This window comes from Scylla paramamosain, chromosome 43, assembly GCF_035594125.1.
Source record: "Scylla paramamosain isolate STU-SP2022 chromosome 43, ASM3559412v1, whole genome shotgun sequence".
Taxonomy (NCBI): Eukaryota; Metazoa; Arthropoda; class Malacostraca; order Decapoda; family Portunidae; genus Scylla; species Scylla paramamosain.
Genome location: NC_087193.1, coordinates 740,980 through 759,224, shown reverse-complemented (window position 1 = coordinate 759,224; position 18,245 = coordinate 740,980). Strand labels below are relative to the sequence as shown.

Here is an 18,245-nt window from a genome sequence, read left to right as displayed (position 1 = left end):
AGTCTTAGATTTAATTTTCAATCTGTAGAACACCACCTCTCCTCTACTAAACCTCCTCTTCTTTTCCTCACTGAAACACAGGTGTCTGAGGCAACTGAAAGTAGCCCCTTCTCTGTTCCCTCCTACTTTCTCTATCATCTTTTACAATTCAAAGCTTGATGCTGCATCTTTGTGCAGAAAGACTTAACCTGCTCTTGTGGGCACACTCCTGAATCATCCAAATTCTCCATCATCTGGCTACGACTATAGAGTCACTCTCAAAGTATATTTATCCATGCCGTATACCGCTCACCTAACGCCTCTAACTATGAAAAATTCTTTGACAACTTCCAAAGTGGAGCACATTCTGACTCTCTTGCCTTTTGCAGAAATCTCCATTCTTGGAGACCAATGTTCACCACCACCTTTGGCTTTCCTCTCCCTTCACTGACCATCCTGGTGGACTAGCCTTTAACTCTTAACTCTGCTATCCTCCATGACCTACAGCAACTAGTACAACACCATATTCATATTCCTGACCATCTTGGAGATAAGCCCAACATTCTTCACCTTTTCCTAATCTTTAACCCTTTTGCTTATGCTGTTACCCTCTCTTCTCCATTGGTCTCCTTCAATCACAACCTCATATCTATATCTTGTCCTACCCCTCCAATTCCTCCTCAGGATACCCCAAAGCAGATAGTCCCTGGCATATTGCCTCTGCTAACTGGGGGACCTGAGGAGGTATTATACTGACTTTCCTTGGAATGACTGCTGCTTTCATGTCAGAGACCCGTCTCCGTGTGCAGAGAGCATAATGGAGGTGATAGTGTCTGGCATGGAGGCGTACATTCCTCAATTTCTCTCAACCTAAATCTCCCAAACCTTGGTTTAACACAGCCTGTTCTCATGTTATACATGATAGAGAGGTGGCCCACAAAAGATACTTGAGCCTTCCTTCACCTGAATCTTATATACACTGTATATTTCAGCCCTTAATCATGCCAAGTCTGTTCTCCAACTAGCCAAAAACTCTTTCATTGATAGAAAGTGCCAAAATTTTTCAAGATCTAACTCCCCTTATGATTTCTGGCACCAAGCCAAAAACATCTTCAACAACTTTGCTTCTTCATCTTTACCTTCTTTATTTCATGAGATGGCACCACTGCCATCTCATATATTTCTAAAGCCGAACTCTTTGTTAAAAACTCCACCTTGGATGATTCAGGGCTTGTTCCTCCCTCTCCTCCACCCTCCAACTACTTCATCTATGAAGATCCAATGCAAAGATGTTTTCCATCAGATCCAAGGCTTATGGACCTGATGGGGTCACTTCCATTGTTCTCTGAAACTGTACCACAGTACTTGCACCTTGCCTAGTCAAACTCTTCCATCTCTCTTTATCAACATCTACCTTTTCTTACTGCTGGAACTTTGCCTACATTTAGCCTGTTCCTAAAAAGGGTGACCATTCTAATCCCTCAAACTACTGTCCTACTGGTTTAATTTCTTGCCTCTAAAGTTTTTGAATCTATTCTAAATAGAAAGATTCTTAAACATATATCACTTCATAACCTTACAGGTAATTGCCAGTATGGGTTCCATCAAGGCTGTTCTACTGGTGATCTTCAGGCTTTCCTTACTGAGTCTTGGTCATCCTCTCTTAGGGATTTTGGTGAAACTTTTGCAGTTGCCTTAGACATATTAAAAGCTTTTGATAGTCTTGCACAAAGCTTTGATTTTCAAATTACCCTTCTACAGCTTCTATCCTTCTCCCTGTAACTTCATCTCAAGTTTCCTTTCTGACCATTCTATTGCTATTGTGGTGGCTATAGCCAATCACTGTTCTTCTCCTAAGTCTATTAACAATGGTTTTCCTCAGGGTTCTGTCCTGTCACCCACTCTCTTCTTCTTATTCATCAATGATCTTTTAAACCAAATTTCTTGTCATATGCACCCTTATGCTGATGATACCACCCTGCACTTTCCACATCTTTCTGTAGAGGTCCAACTCTTCAGGAAGTAAAAAGTTCATGCAAGGAAACAAGACAGTCTGACTTCTGATCTCTCTAAAATTTAATTGGGGCAGAGAAAACTTAGTATGGTTCAGTGCCTCAAAACTCAATTCCTCCATCTATCAACTCAACACAACCTTTAAGAGGAAGTGGAGAGGATGGAAGGGGCCAAGATGAGGGGATTAGGTGAAGTAAATGTAGATGAGTTGTATAAATATTTCACAGATAAATTGCATACAGGACAGTTAGAAAACATCCCATATAGAGCAATAAGATCACAGAAAAATTACCCTAAATGAATGACTGTTAGGTTAAAACACAATATAGGCAGAAGAGATTAAGGGCAGGTGAAGAGGTTTTAAGGCCACAATATAATGAATTAGTTAGAACAGTCAGGAAGTTAACAAGGAAAGCTATGGGCAATTATGAATTAAAGGTAGCTAGCCAGGCGAAGGACCCCAAGGTATTTTATCAGGTATACAGGACAAAGAATAAGGATACTATAGGTCCATTAAAGGCAGCAGATGGAGAGCTGGCTAGTTCTGGGAAGATTAGTAAAATTCCGAATGAGTATTTTTTAACTGTCTTCACTCAGGAAAACATGCAGGATATGCCAAATAGTGAACAGATGTTTAGAGCAGATGAGAATGAGAAGCTGACAGATATTTCCATAACTAAGGAGATAGTGGAACAGGAGATAGATAGGCTAAAAAAGTTCAAGACACCAGGACCAGATGAAATATATCCCAGAGTACTTAAGGAATGCAAAGAGGTTATTAGTGAGCCATTAGTTTCTGCCTTTAGGAAACTACTTGAGTCAGGTGAGGTATCAGTAATGTGGAGGCTGGCTAATGCAGTACCTATCTTTAAGACTTAAAGGAGATAAAACTTTAGTGTCTAATTATAGACCTGTCAGCTTAACTTCAGTTGTAGGTAAAATATTGGAGTCAATAATAGAGAGGAACATTAGGGAATATTTAGATAAACATAACTTGATAAATCAGTCACAGCATGGCTTCACGAAGGGGAAGTCTTGCCTGACAAACTTGTTAAGTTTTTACAGTAAAGTGTACGAGGCAGCAGATAATGGTGATAGTTATGACATCTTATATCTGGACTTTAGTAAAACGTTTGACAAGGTAACCCATCAGTGTACAAGGCAGCAGATAATGGTGATAGTTATGACATCTTATATCTGGACTTTAGTAAAATGTTTGACAAGGTAACCCATCAGAAAGGTTAGGATGCACAGGATGGATGGGAAGGTGTTAGGCTGCATAAAGTCATAGCTAAGCGACAGGTGACAGAGTTATAGTAAACAGCTTTAAATCCAAGTGGGGTCATGTAAATAGTGCAGTGCCACAGGGATCAGTATTAGGGCCATTGTTGTTTTTAATATATATCAATGACTTGGATAATGGAATTAGTAGTGATGTTAGTAAATTTGCAGATGACACAAAGATAGGTAGATTAATTATGTCAGAACTGGATGCCATTGCCTTGTAGGCAGATTTTGATAGGATGAATGAATGGACAGACAGATGACAAATGCTGTTTAATAACAACAAATGCAAAGTACTTAGCATAGGTAGAGGAAACCCATGCATTAGGTACACAATAAACAATCCTGAACCTGGTAGGTTCAGGGTATGAAAAAGATTTAGGTGTTGTAAACTCCATCTAGGAAAGCAATGCATAAAGGCCAGAAACAGGGCAAATAAGGGTATTAGGATTCATTTTTAGGAGTATTAAAAGTAGAAGGCCTGAAGTAATATTAAAGTTATATTTGGTACTGGTCAGACCTCATCTAGACTACGCCATGCAGTCCTAGTCCCCACATTACAGGAAAGATATATACTGTATTTGATAGCTCATAAGACGCACCTTTTCTCCAAAAAAAAAGTCTCAGGAAATGAGCCTGCGTCCTATGAGGCTAAGGTTCAGCATTGAGGCAGTTGTTGGTGGTAAGTCTATGGTAAATGAGGCTCTAAAATCAAACCCCAGACATCTTCACACATGTAACAAAGTGATGATTGGTACTACTACACCACAAAACAATTCTTTCAAGGTAACAATATATAATAAGTCATACTTACCAGTAATTAACACAGAATGACACCAGTCAGGAAGAATTTGCCTAAGTGACCATGCACCATGCATTGCATGTACCAAAACAAACATGCAATATGTTACGCGCCAAACCCAGTGACACGGGCAAGCTTCACTGTGTTCTTTGCAGTGTGATGCCGTTACTCTTTGAGGTAAGACACACTTTCATACAATTAAAATTGCATCCATCTTTTAACATTCTTATGAACAAACTTTAATACCCCTGTAGTCTCTCAGTCACTGCCAATGCCATATGCCAGGTACATGTTAACTACAGTTGTGTGGGAACCGAGTCCGGAACCAAGTCCAACGATTTCACCACAGCTGACTAGGAACAAGTCCAAAGTCTGGGAACCGAGTCCTAACGAGTCCAAGCAATGATTATTTTGTACAGCGCCTCAATATAGTAAACATTAGAGGATATGTTTTAGAAGTAATTATGAAACAAAATACAGTTGATAAAGTACTGCTAAAATGAAGCAGAACATACTGAAATTGCATGAATCGCATCCCTGCATGAATATTAAAGAAATTGCATGAAAGTCAAAGAGAAATTTCGCTCAAGCTGGCCAATAGCAGCACCACTTTAGTTGCCATAAGAGTTTTTTTTTTTTTTGCGTGTTCATTAGTAGATGTCTGGTGACATCACAACTAGGTATATATAATGGATGCTCATCTCGCACGAATCAACAACAACAACACACGCACCTCATAAGAGACTAAACTGCTCCAGAGATGGGACCTGTGACAGTTGCCTCCAAAAATAAATTTACTCTCATTTTCCTGATGCATATGAACTTACTCATTATTCACTTGTACTGCAACTCTCCCTTTCTCAAATCATCATATATCCAAATTTCATACTCTGATTTAAGGGTATACAACTCACGTATTCACCAAACTTGTGCAGTAACGTAACTTTTTTCAAGCAAACAACATGACAAAATTAGCTTTGTGTTTGTCAGCCATGGCACCCAAGAGAAATAGAATTGCTTTTGTGTGGAGCTATATGGAACAGACATCTGGCGCTGTCACATGCTTGGTGTGCAAAGATGCACTAAAGTTTTGTGGTGGTACTTCCAGCATGTTAAAACATCTCCGCACAAGACATCCTATAGAATATGCTAGAATATGCCACATTAAAGGAGGACAGTGAATGTGACGTGTCTGAAAAGACTGCCAGGCCGTCTATTTCAGCTCAGCCCACTCTAATGGAGACAATCACAAGGGCTCAGCCCTATAAAAACAACTTGGGCAAAAAGAAGGAACTTGATGAGCTGGTAATCAGAATGATAGTGGAAGACCTGCAACCACTATCTGTTGTGGAAGACAAAGAGTTCAGGAATCTAGTTCATGGACTTAACCCTAAGTACGAATTGCCCAGCTGCAGTGAGATAGTTAGAGCTCTTTTGCCCTCTACTTACAACCAAGAGGTAGAAAGAGTTCAAAAAGAACTAGAGATGGCGAAATACATCTCACTGACCACTGACATATGGACATCCTGTCAGACAAAAGGATTCCTGACAGTGATGGCTCACTACATTTCTTCACGGTGGACTCTAAAGTCTGCTGTGTTAGATACTGTATGTATGGTTCAGTCCCACATCAGAAAATATTGCAGAGGAGCTAAGACTCATTTGCAACAAATGGAACATATTAGATAAAATAGGTTCCATTGTGACTGATAATAATGCTAATATGACAGCAGCAATAAAAATTATGAACCTGCAACAAATACCATGCTTTGCTCATACTCTAAATCTTGTTGTCCAGGACTCAATTAAAAGCACTGAGGATGTCCAAAAACTCAGAGAAAAATCAGGGCCATTGTAAATTTCTTCCACAACAGTGTGAGGGCCTCTGATAAGCTTATCCAACTGCAGGAGCAACACAATCAACCTGCTAAAAAGATGATTCAAGATGTAGAAACCAAATGGAATTCTACATACTATATGATGAAAAGATATGATGAGGAACACAAACTTGTCACCACTACTCTGTGCCTGCTGGGTAAGAACATGTGCCTCAAGGATGAGGAGCCTGCACTCTTCCATAGCACAATCAGCCTTCTGGAGCCATTTGAGGAGGTAACAAAAGAAATGTCATCAGAAAAGATGACCTCCTCTCTAAAGTAATACCGATGATGAGGGGAATCCAAGAATTCATGAATTCAGCCAATGCCATGGAACCCCAGGTGACTTAGTCAATGTTATCTTGGCAGGCAACTCCAAAAGCAGATGGAGCAAAGATTCAGTGCAGTAGAAGGAGGTTGCTTTCTTGCACCAGCTACCCTTTTAGATCCACGATTCAAAAGGGGTAATTCTCAGAAAGCCCCAACATCAAACTGATGGAGGAACGCTTAGTCAACCTCATGCATTCAGATGAGAATACAAGTGCTGCAAGCACATCACACGCCAAAGCAAAGCCACTTCCAACAACCATGACTCATCAGAAAAAGAAGTCCCTTTGGAGCAGGTTCAGTGCTAAAATTGAAAAAAATGGTCCAGGTATCTTTACAGCCATCGACAGGCCCAAACATTGAAATGAGAAGATATCTTGAAGAACCTCACATACCTAGAGATGAAGATCATCTAGGATGGTGGAAAGAACACGCAACCCTCTTCCCCAAGTTAAAAGAGCTGGCAAGGAGATATCTGTGTACACCTGCATCTTCTGTTCCATCAGAACAACTTTTTTCTAAAGCTGGTGAATTAATCTCTGATACCAAAATATTTATTCATTCATTGGCTTCTTTATTTAAGATATAAGGATTTACTTTTTCTCTGATACTGAATCTGTGATAAGGAAGCAATCTTGTATATCAATATTAAATATATCAATATATCATGATTACTTTTCCCCATATGTACATTCAATATTAATATATTTGTTTAATCTACAAGAAATACTGTTGTATGAAATCTTGATATATATATATATATATATATATATATATATATATATATATATATATATATATATATATATATATATATATATATATATATATATAAAATTCTCCTTCATTTTGTTACTTTATATAAAATGCATTTATTCAATGATGATATAATGATGCTATGGAATTTATTATTTCAAGAATACATTGAACATGAACATTTGTTTTCTCTACTTAGGATTCAATATTATGTACTTAATTACTGTATTCAAGAAATAAACCTATTCCTTATAACGTCTTTTAATTGTTATTATCATAATCTTACACTTCATTTTAATTGTGAATGAATATATTAAATGCATTAAAAAACTGTTCATGTATATCACTGACATATGTAAATATGGTTACGTTCAGCAATAAATAATAAAAATAAACAAGCGTGTATTATTAAAAGAATCCTGTGTGTGAGAAACTGAAGAGTAAGCAAAGTAATCATTCAGTATTTTCATGACTTGGTAATCAGTACAACTCTACATAGCTCCCAGACTTGCTGGGACTCGTTAAGGTAGTGCCTGGCAAATCCTGCGTCTGGTAGTCACCACGCAATCTACCTCAGTCCCAGACTCGCCTCACACTGGGATTCTTCTAGCAACGCGCTGGTGAGTCCAGTGTCTGGGACTCACTATGCATTTTCCACCCAAGTCCACTAGCCTCTGGACTCGGAACTGTGAGTTCTCAAGTTACCGAGTCCTGCCCACCACTAATGTTTACATCTCACAACAGGATTGGTATGTAGGCTACTAGCAAATATTAAAGTTTTTAAATGTAAAATATTGGGGTCTTATAATGATCTAAATGCATGTGAGAGTCTTCAAATGTCAGGTGAAATCCTTCACTTCATATTCAGAGCTTAAATCCACTCATTCATCTTTTTTTTTTTTTCATTTCAATGCCTGCCAAAATTGGATACGTCTTATGAGCCCATGTGTCTTATGAGCTATCTAATACGGTAGGTCTATTAGAATCAGTACAAAGGAGAATGACTAAAAGGATACAGGAGATGAGGAGTATTCCTTACAAGGCAAGATTGAAGCTGTTAAATTTACATTCTTTAGGGAGACGTAGGTTAAGAGGGGACCTGATGAAAGTCTTTAAGTGGTATAAGGGTCATAACAAGGAGGATGTAAGCAAAATTCCAGGATAGAACAAGAGATAACGGGTTCAAGCTTAAAAAAATTAGGTTTAAGAAAGAGAAAGAACGAAATTGGTTCTCAAATAGAGTGGTAGATGAGTGGAACCGACTCAGTAATCATGTTGTTAGTGCTAAGACATTAGGGAGTAGATGGGTTTATGAATGGACATGATAGGTGGAAATAGGTAGGTATATTTCATACAGGGACAGTCATGTGTAAGCCTAATTGCTTCTTGCAGCTTCCCTTATTTCTTGTGTTCTTATATACCCCTCTTGTACAGTGAACATCCTCAGTCTGTCCTTTACATATAATCTAAACTGGAAACTTCACATCTCATCTCTAGCTAAAAGAGCTTCTATGAAGTTAGGCATTCTGAATCATCTCCATGAGTTTTTTGTCATCCCCCTCCAGCTATTAACTCTGTATAGGGGCCTTACCTGTCCATGTATGGTGTATGTTTCACATGTATAGGTGGGGGGAGTTCCAATTATACCACTCTTTTAGACAGGGTGGAATCAAAAGCCTTTTGTCTTAACTCCTCTCCTCTGACAGAATGTCTTTAGCCTCTCCCTCACTGCCACAATGTTGCATCTCTTACTATGTTTTATGCTAACTAATCTTCTGATCTTGCTAACTGCATGCGCATGCCTCCCCTCCTTCCACAGCTTCACTGCACAAGACTTTGTTCTTTCATCTTTATTCTGTCCACATCTCTAATGCAAGAACCAGTATTCTCAATCAGTCATCCTTTTCTCCAGAAAACTCTGAAACTCCCTGCCTGTTTCTGTATTTCCTCCTTCCTATGACTTGAATTCTTTCAAGAGGGAGGTTTCAAGACACATCCTCTGATCACTGTATTTAGCATTGCTCTAGGAACCAATATTTAAGTAGCCTTTTTTTATTCAAATTTTTGTATCTCTAGGTCAGTGACCCTCTTACATGAAAAAAGAAAAAAAGAAAAAAGAAAAGAAAAGAAAAAGTTGCATATGAGCAACACATATACACTCATACCTCAGTACTAAGGACAAAAAGGGGGTAACATCTGTCCAATGAAGCTGATTGTCCATAGATACCGATACAGTGAACATCCCCGGTTTTTCACAGGGTTGTTCCAAAGGCATGCATGAAGTGCTAAAAACCCGCATTATATTGACGCTACTCACAAAAAACCTATTTATTGTCTCTTAATAAGAAAAATCAGTACAGATACTCAGTGATGATGGATGCGATGAATGAAGATGATGAAGTAGCTGTGCAACAAGATATAAGAAACATATATATATATATATATATATATAGAGAGAGAGAGAGAGAGAGAGAGAGAGAGAGAGAGAGAGAGAGAGAGAGAGAGAGAGAGAGAGAGAGAGAGAGAGAGAGAGAGAGAGAGAGAGAGAGAGAGAGAGAGAGAGAGAGAATTGTGGCTGTGACGGCCAATGGGTGACTTTGACAGGGCCAGTGGCGCACCATGCTCTCTCTCTCTCTCTCTCTCTCTCTCTCTCTCTCTCTCTCTCTCTCTCTCTCTCTCTCTCTCTCTCTCTCTCTCTCTCTCCGATAAGTTAACACAGGTGTTCTCAATGACTTAGCAATACAAGACACCTGCACACTCATATGGACAGCAAGTTAGGATAGGTTACGATAGCTGAGGTTAGGTTAGGCTGACAGAGGCCGACCACACTCCTGTGTGGCATCTAGTGCTCCACATTCTATAGACAATATCTACCACTCCGACTAAAGCTTCAAGGTTACCACTCTTAAGATCCTTGCATGCAATCTTTCCTCAGTCTATCATCCTAAAGTAAACTAAATACAGCTGAACCTCAGTTTTTTTAACTTAATTCATTCTTGAATGCTGTTCGAAATCCGAAATGTTTGAAAACCAAAACTATTTCCCCCATAGGAATCAATGTGAAATAGATTAATCTGTTCTCAGACACCTATCCACTGTTTCTTAGTGGGTAATGACTTATGTTCCTACTACTAAGATGACTGCTCCATGACATCTCCAGCTTAAAATTTTTTTATCCAGAAAGGATATATTGAATGAATTTAGTGACAGAACTCATCAAAAGATATTGTTTAGACCATGCAGGCATTCTCTTTGTCATGGATCAAGTGAGGGAAGCCTTAGAGTGACACAGAGAGGAGCAACCCACTCACTGCCAAAATGAAGGCAATCATAACATTTAGACATCTTGCTCCAGGGAAAAGCTACTGGGAAAATGCAGTTGTGCAGTAGTGATGGTATTGTGGGTCATAAAGAGCCACAAAAGGCTCGGGATTACTCCTGAGTGCCAAACCTTGTTTGTTTACATTGAGGTTCTTCAATTTCTTCAACGGGATCACATTTAACTTATTTCAAAGATTGAATTACTGTCTTATCCCTCTGTCTCTCCTCCAAATATATAAAGACAAAGGAAATATTTGTAGAAACTATAAATTAGTAGCTTTTGCTATATTTTGTAGTATTTAAAATCAAGTAACTTTGTCCGACAACCAAATTATGGAGCCGCAACCGAAGCAATTAAGAGTTAAATTTTTTGTTAAAAAACCGAGTTGTTCGGAAAGAGAGACATTTGGTAACCAAGGTTCCACTGTAGTAAGATTGATTTCTTACATACGCAAACAATCCATGGAACTTTGGGGGTATCACAGTGGATTAGAATATGTACTAGATTAACAATTAACAAACTCAATTGTCAAGAACATTCAGAAGCACATCCTGACTGTAATACAGCCAGAACATATAAAGAATACATTTGAAATGCACTACAAACATCAAACACATTGGTGAGCACAAAACATCAAGCACATGTGTGAGCATAATGCTAAAGCACTTTTTAAATAAGTCGTGTGCATGCACATCCAGTGACACTGCTGTCTCATACAGAATATACGAATATATCTTTAATACCTTCCCAGTGGAGGATCCATATATAGACGCTTCAAAAAATGGTACTATTTGTCAGTGCATCTATGTATAGATGCACCGACTCGCTCTCATTGTAGATTGTAACAGCACCTGAATATAGATGCTTCCTTTCTCCTAACACAAGCATAAAAAAAAAAAAAAAAAATGCTATTTGGCATCTTAGGCCGGCTCAGTATCAAGATACTAGCTGAAAATGCCAGTCAGTGACAAATACCACATGTTCTTTGTCAGTGGCTGACATGCATACCACCACAGCTAACATTCTAGAGATTGTTGCATCTTTTTTTTATTTATCTTTTCTTCACAGACTAATATCATGCCTAAGAGAAAGAGACTTGTAAAGCCAGAAGATATAACAGCTTTACAGGTGCATGATGTAGATGATGATTTTTTGGATGATTTTGATGATTCTGACTCATCTAGCATTAGCTCTGGCACTGATTGAGAATCAGTCTGAAGATGAGGCAGATGGCCAGTCTGATGAAGAAGAGAAGGAAGCTGATGATCATATATAATATAACTGGCAAAATCAATCATCTGTAAGTAGAGACCCTTTTCTCTTTATGGGAGATAGTGGTGTAAAAGTTATCCTAGAAAATAACCTTTGGAAATATTTCATGCTCTGTTTGATGATGAATTGCTGGATCTGATTGTATCAGAAACCAATAAGTAAGCAGCAAAAGTTTGTGCAAAAAAAAAGGAAAGGCAAAATGAGGAGAAAAATAGAAACTTGTTATGGAGACATTAATAAAGGAGAAATGTATGCATTCCTTGGGTTGCTGCTTTTATAAGGAATTGTGATAAAACCATCTATTTATTCTTATCATTCAACCAATCAGCTAATGTCTACTTTTTTGGGGGGGAAAATGTGTATCAAGACAGATTTGCTCTTCTGCTAAAGTACCTGCATTTCACTGACAGAGAGGATGACAATGATCCCGCATATAAATTCAAGGAGGTCCTGGATATTCTTGCACAAAGATTCAAGTCATCTTATGTTCCAAGCAAAATGTTAGCACTGATGAGTCTCTCCTGCTTTGGAAAGGTAGGCTTAAGTGGAAAAGATACATTCCACTAAAACAAGCTAGATTTGGCATTGAGACATATTGTAGCTGAGTCTGATACTGAATATGTTTGGGACCTTGTTGTCTACACTGGGAAAGGAACAAACTATGAATTTAAAATAGGTTTGTCAGATAGTGAAAACAGACAAAACCTACTAAAATAGTTTTGAGACTAATGCAGTCCCTTCTGAATCAGGGCTACATTCTAGTTGATAACTTCTATTCACCACCAGAATTGTTTGAAATTACACTTGCTAATAAAACAGATGCAGCAGGCACTGTGAGATTCAACAGAAAAATGCTTTCTCAAGAAGTAAAATCCAAAGCTCTAAAGAAAGTTGAAATTCTAGTACAGTACAAGCATAAGATGATGTATGTGAAATGGAAAGATAAAAAATATGCAAACATGTTAAGCACAATATATAATGATTCTATGGAAGTAACAGGAGGAGGAAAATAAGTAAGCCAGATGTATGTATCAAATACAAGAAACAGGACATGGCTGAAGTAATTCTCATGGACCAAATAATCTTGGTACAATCATCACCTCAATAGGGTGTGAAGAAATATTACAAGAAAATATTTTTCAGATTGCTGGACATTGGAACACTCAACTGCCATATAATTTAAAAAGGTAATGGTGGACAAAAATGCTTCCTTGACTTTAACCTGCAAATGAATGAGCAAATATCAAAATATGCTGATAATATCTACCACCTGAGGAAGCCTAGTTGTGATATATATCTTTCTTGGGCCAAGTCCAGCACGACTGAGGGGAAGACATTTAATTCCAGAGACAGTATCTCGTGATGGAAGTGATAATAAGAAAGTCCAGTGAAAATATGTCTACTGTGCTCTGCTAAAAAAAACATATATAGCTGTGATGTCTGTCAGGTAACACTGTGTTGTACCATGCTTCAAACTTTACCACACAGATGCAGCTTTGTCCAATAATGGGTAGTTACAAAAAGAAAACGTGTTAACACTCATAAGACAAAGGAAAATTTTAAAAAATAAGGGCAGGTACTAGCAGCTGAAATATGACATGGTATATAAAGAAAAACAAGGTAAAAGAGACAAATTTCTTACAAGTTTGGTGATTTGAGGATTCTTGTAAGTGAGGGATAAAGCTGATGTGCAAGGCCACCAACAATGCCCTCCTCTACTACAAGAGAAAAGAATACTATGTTCTTTAGTCTACCATATTCAACTCTTCAAGTCTAAATAAATCTGTCATCCACATGCTACAGATCAAACTCCTGCACATTATCATCACAGGTGCTCTCTTGCAATTTGACTGTTTAATCTCAACAAAAATAGTGCCCATCACCAATCAAAAGAAACTCTTTCAATCTCATCTGCTTTGATCTCTATTGTATGAAAATTCCCTCAAGCAGATAACTACATTTTCGTTTGCTTCATGCCTGCATTTTCATCCCTATCATCAATCAATCTTCTACCATGTCTTAGGTACTCCCACCATATTCTTTATCCTATGAGTTTATTTAAAAGGCAAGGCATGTAAAGAACTAAAAAAAATACTCACAGTCAGATGCACTGGTAAACTCCTCCTCTATGTTGAGACTCCTCTGTCCTGCCATCTTTGGGGTGAAGCTGAGCATGTTCAGGGCGGTGCTTTCAGACTTGGCTACAGGTGGTGGTGCTGGGAAACACCCACCAACGCTCTCTTCTTTCTGTGCAGCACTTGGTAAAAGGTCAGACTGCTGCTCTGATTTGTGAGTGTCTTGTTTCTGAGGCACACTATCTATCTTTCCTTTGCACTGATCAACTTCCTGATCCATGTACTGAGCTAAAGATTTTCCATCTGGTGAGTTGGCAATGCTAGCCTTGGTCTTTAAGGAGTCAAAGCTTAGATCATCCATAAGACTCATGATATCCACCTGTTTATTAGGTGTTGTGTTTGTATCTGCTTGTCTAACTGGGCAGGCCAGAACAGTGTCTTCCAGAGAATCCTCCAACTTATTTTCATCTTCATTTTCCTCTTCTTTCTTTATTGGTGACTGGGAAACAGTTTCTTCATGAGCTGCATCATCTTTTATTAGCTGTGCTGCTTTATCTTTATCTGTCACATTCTGGGAGAGGCCAGGATCTCTATTTTCACTACCAGAAGCAATGTTGTTATTCTCTTGCCTCAATGGGGAATTTATAACACAGGACTTTGTGGCAAAAGGGTCAAATAAATCACTATCTAGAAAGTCTAAGTTGTACCCTTTGCAAGGAATTAGACCCTCATCCTGCACCAGCAGTTCTTCAGCCATAGGTTGTTGTTTGTCAGATGTCTCATGCTCCTTTTCTTTTTCTCTATTGTTGAAGGAGCCCTTGACATCATAGTTCCTGTCTTGTGAGGCAAGAATTGCATCTTTGGATGAAATTAAACAATTCTTGACTTCTTGAATCTGTTGACAACTCACTTTATCTGTTTCACATTGTGGGAAAGAATCTCCTTTATCCTTATGCCTCTTTGCTGGTGACATGTGTCGTTCTGCCTTCCCTCCATTCTCTGCACAAATTGGGGAGACACTCCCCTCCACTGTCTTCTCAGCTGCAGGGAACTTCTGTTGGCACTCAAAGGTTTTGGGTGAGTTAATAACACTTCCTATAGCTGTACTCTTATTTAATTCATTTCCAGTGTCAGGCACCTTTCCCATGCAATCTGGTCTATCAGGAGAATTCATAACACTAGCTTTGGTGGCAAAGGGATTAAAGGAGGGATCATCCAGCATATCAAGGAAGTTAGCATAAGCCTTCTTGGGGGGAGGGACTGGAGAGGTCTCTTCTGTGCCTGAGGTCTGTCTGTCGGACACACACTCCTGAGCACTGTTCTTGCTGGGGGGATTGGCAGGCTGTAAACTCTCCTTGCTGGGGAAGCTGGCAGTCTGTGCACTCTCCTTGCTGAGGAAGCTGGCAGGCTGTGCACTCTCCTTGCTAGGGGAGCTGGCAGGCTGTGCACTCTCTTTGCTGGGTGAGCTGGCAGGCTGTGCACTCTCCTTGCTGGGGGAGCTGGCAGGCTGTGCACTCTCCTTGCTAGGGGAGCTGGCAGGCTGTGCACTCTCCTTGCTAGGGGAGCTGGCAGGCTGTGCACTCTCCTTGCTGGAGAAGCTGGCAGGCTGTGCACTCTCCTTACTGGGAGAGCCTGGAGTGGCAGGCTGTGCACTCTCCTTGCTGGGGGAACTGGCAGGCTGTGCACTCTCCTTGCTGGGGGAACTGGCAGGCTGTGCACTCTCCATGCTGGGGGAACTGGCAGGCTGTGCACTCTCCTTGCTGGGAGAACTGGCAGGCTGTGCACTGTCCATGCTGGGGGAACTGGCAGGCTGTGCACTCTCCTTGATGGGGGAACTGGCAGGCTGTGCACTCTCCTTGCTGGGGGAACTGGCAGGCTGTGTACTATCCTTGCTGGGGGAACTGGCAGGCTGTGCACTTTCCTTGCTGAGAGAACTGGCAGGCTGTGCACTCTCCTTGCTGGGAGAACTGGCAGGCTGTGCACTCTCCATGCTGGGGGAACTGGCAGGCTGTGCACTCTCCTTGCTGGGAGAACTAGCAGGCTGTGCACTCTCCTTGCTGGGGGAGCCTGGAGTGGCAGGCTGTGCACTCTCCTTGATGAGGGAGCCTGGAGTGGCAGGCTGTGCACTCTCCTTGCTGGGAGAGTTAGCAGGATGTGCACTCTCTTTGCTGGGAGAGTTAGCAGGCTGTGCACTCTCCTTGCTGAGGGAGTTGGCAGGCTGTGCACTCTCCTTGCTGGGGGAGTTGGCAGGCTGTGCACTCTCCTTGCTGGGAGAGTTGGCAGGTTGTGCACTCTTCTTGCTGGGGGAGTTGGCAGGCTGTGCACTCTCCTTGCTGGGGGAGCTGGCAGGCTGTGCACTCTCTTTTCTGAGGGAGTCTGGAATGGCAGGCTGTGCACTCTCCTTACTAGGGGAGCCTGGAGTGGCAGGCTGTGCACTCTCCTTAATGGGGGAGCCTGTAGTGGTAGGCTGTGCACTCTTCTTGCTGGGGTAGTTGGCAGGCTGTGCACTCTCCTTACTGGGGGAGAATGGAGTGTCAAGCTGTGCACTTTCCTTACAGGGTGAGCCTGGAGTGGCAGGCTGTACACTCTCCTTACTGGGAGAGCCTGGAGTGGCAGGCTGTACACTCTCCTTGCTGGGAGAGCCTGGAGTGGCAGGCTGTGCACTCTCCTTGCTGGGGGAGTTGGCAGATTGTGCACTCTCTTTGCTGGAGGAGCTGGCAGACTGTGCACTCTCCTTGCTGGGGGAGCCTGGAGTGGCAGGCTGTGCACTCTCCTTACTAGGGGAGCTTGGAGTGGCAGGCTGTGCACTCTCCTTGCTGGAGAAGCCTGGAGTGGCAGGTTGTGCACTCTCCTTGTTGGGGAAGCCTGGAATGGCAGACTGTGTACTCTTCTTGCTGGGGGAGTCAGCAGGCTGTGCATTCTCCTTGCTGGGGGAGTTGGCAGGCTGTGCACTCTTCTTACTGGGGGAGTTGGCAGGCTGTGCACTCTCCTTGCTGGGGGAGTTGACAGGCTGTGCACTCTTCTTGCTGTGGGGGTTGGCAGGCTGTGCACTCTCCTTGCTGGGGGAGCCTGGAGTGGCAGGCTGTGCACTCTCCTTGCTGGGGGAGTTGACAGGCTGTGCACTCTTCTTGCTGGGGGGGCTGGCAGGCTGTGCACTCTCCTTGCTGGGGGAGCCTGGAGTGGGAGGCTGTGCACTCTCCTTGTGCAGGGAGCCTGGAGTGGCAGGCTGTGCACTCTTCTTGCTGGGGTAGTTGGCAAGCTGTGCACTCTCCTTGCTGGGGGAACCTGGAGTGGCAGGCTGTGCACTCTCCTTGCATGGGGAGCCTGGAGTGGCAGGCTGTGCATTCTTCTTGCTGGGGTAGTTGGCAAGCTGTGCACTCTCCTTGCATGGGGAGCCTGGAGTGGCAGGCTGTGCACTCTCCTTACTAGGGTAGACTGGAGTGCCAGGGTGTGCACTCTCCTTGCTGGGAGAGCCTGTAATGGTGGGCTGTGCACTCTCCTTGCTGGGGGAACCTGGAGTGGTGGGCTGTGCACTCTCCTTGCTGGGGGAGCCTGGAGTGGTGGGCTGTGTACTCTCTGTTGTGGGGAAGCTTGGAGTGGCAGGCTGTGCACTCTCCTTGCTGGGGGAGCTGGCAGGCTGTGCACTCTCTTTGCTGGGCAAGCTGGCAGGCTGTGCACTCTCCTTACTGGGGGAGCTGGCAAGCTGTGCACTCTTGCTGGAAGAACCTGGAGTGGCAGGCAGTACACTCTTGCTGGGGGACCCTGGAGTGGCAGGCTGTGCATTCTTGCTGGAGGAGCGTGGAGTGGCAGGCTGTGCACTCTTGCTGTGGGACCATGGAGTGGTAGGCTGTGCACTCTTGCTGGGGGAGCCTAGAATGACAGGTTGTGCACTCTTACTGGAAGAACCTGGAGTGGCAGGCTCAACATCATCTTGCTGATTGGCAAAATCATCTGAAGCATCATGGAATTTTTCTTCATCCTTCTCCTCAATCTTCATGTTCTCAAAACTGTTCAGAAGGGAATTCTCAAAGCTGTCACACCTGAAATACAATATAATTTTGATTATGTTCACAGTAGCACAATTTCAATTTTTTTGTAACAATGTGCTCTCAGTAACATGAACAAGAATTTGAAGTTCTCTGTAAACACCAGGAAACAATGTTTTGGAAACAATATTTGCAAACCTTTGAGAAAGTTTGGAAACATTTGAGAAACATCCTTCAATCCATCTATACTCATTCATCTATTCATCATTATTCCATCCATCCATCCATGCATACGTATATACCTGTTCATCCATTCATCCATGAAAACTGTTTCTCAAATGTTTGCAAACATTTTGGAAACATGAGAGAGTTTCAAAACATTTCTTCCAAACAATGTTTCTTGGTGTGGACAGACCTTCACAATACTCATGAAGGTATAGCATTTTCCAGAATGATTATAAGTAGAGGCACAAAATATGAAGTAAAACCTGGACAAATTGTTAGAAAATAAAGTGGAAAATGCATTCACTGTATACAAAATGAATGTTTAAG

General features: G+C 41.6%; 1 protein-coding gene across 2 annotated transcripts in view; it reads right to left on the bottom strand.

The window, feature by feature from the left end:
- LOC135093484 (microtubule-associated protein futsch-like) overlaps nt 1-18,245 on the bottom strand; it is a 96,409-nt gene that overhangs the window by 41,307 nt on the left and 36,857 nt on the right. For both annotated transcript variants that reach the window (XM_063992763.1, XM_063992764.1), the window contains exon 6: nt 13,732-17,747. In XM_063992763.1, the coding sequence (XP_063848833.1) occupies nt 13,732-17,747 (4,016 nt within the window). The remainder of the gene's footprint in view (nt 1-13,731; nt 17,748-18,245) is intronic.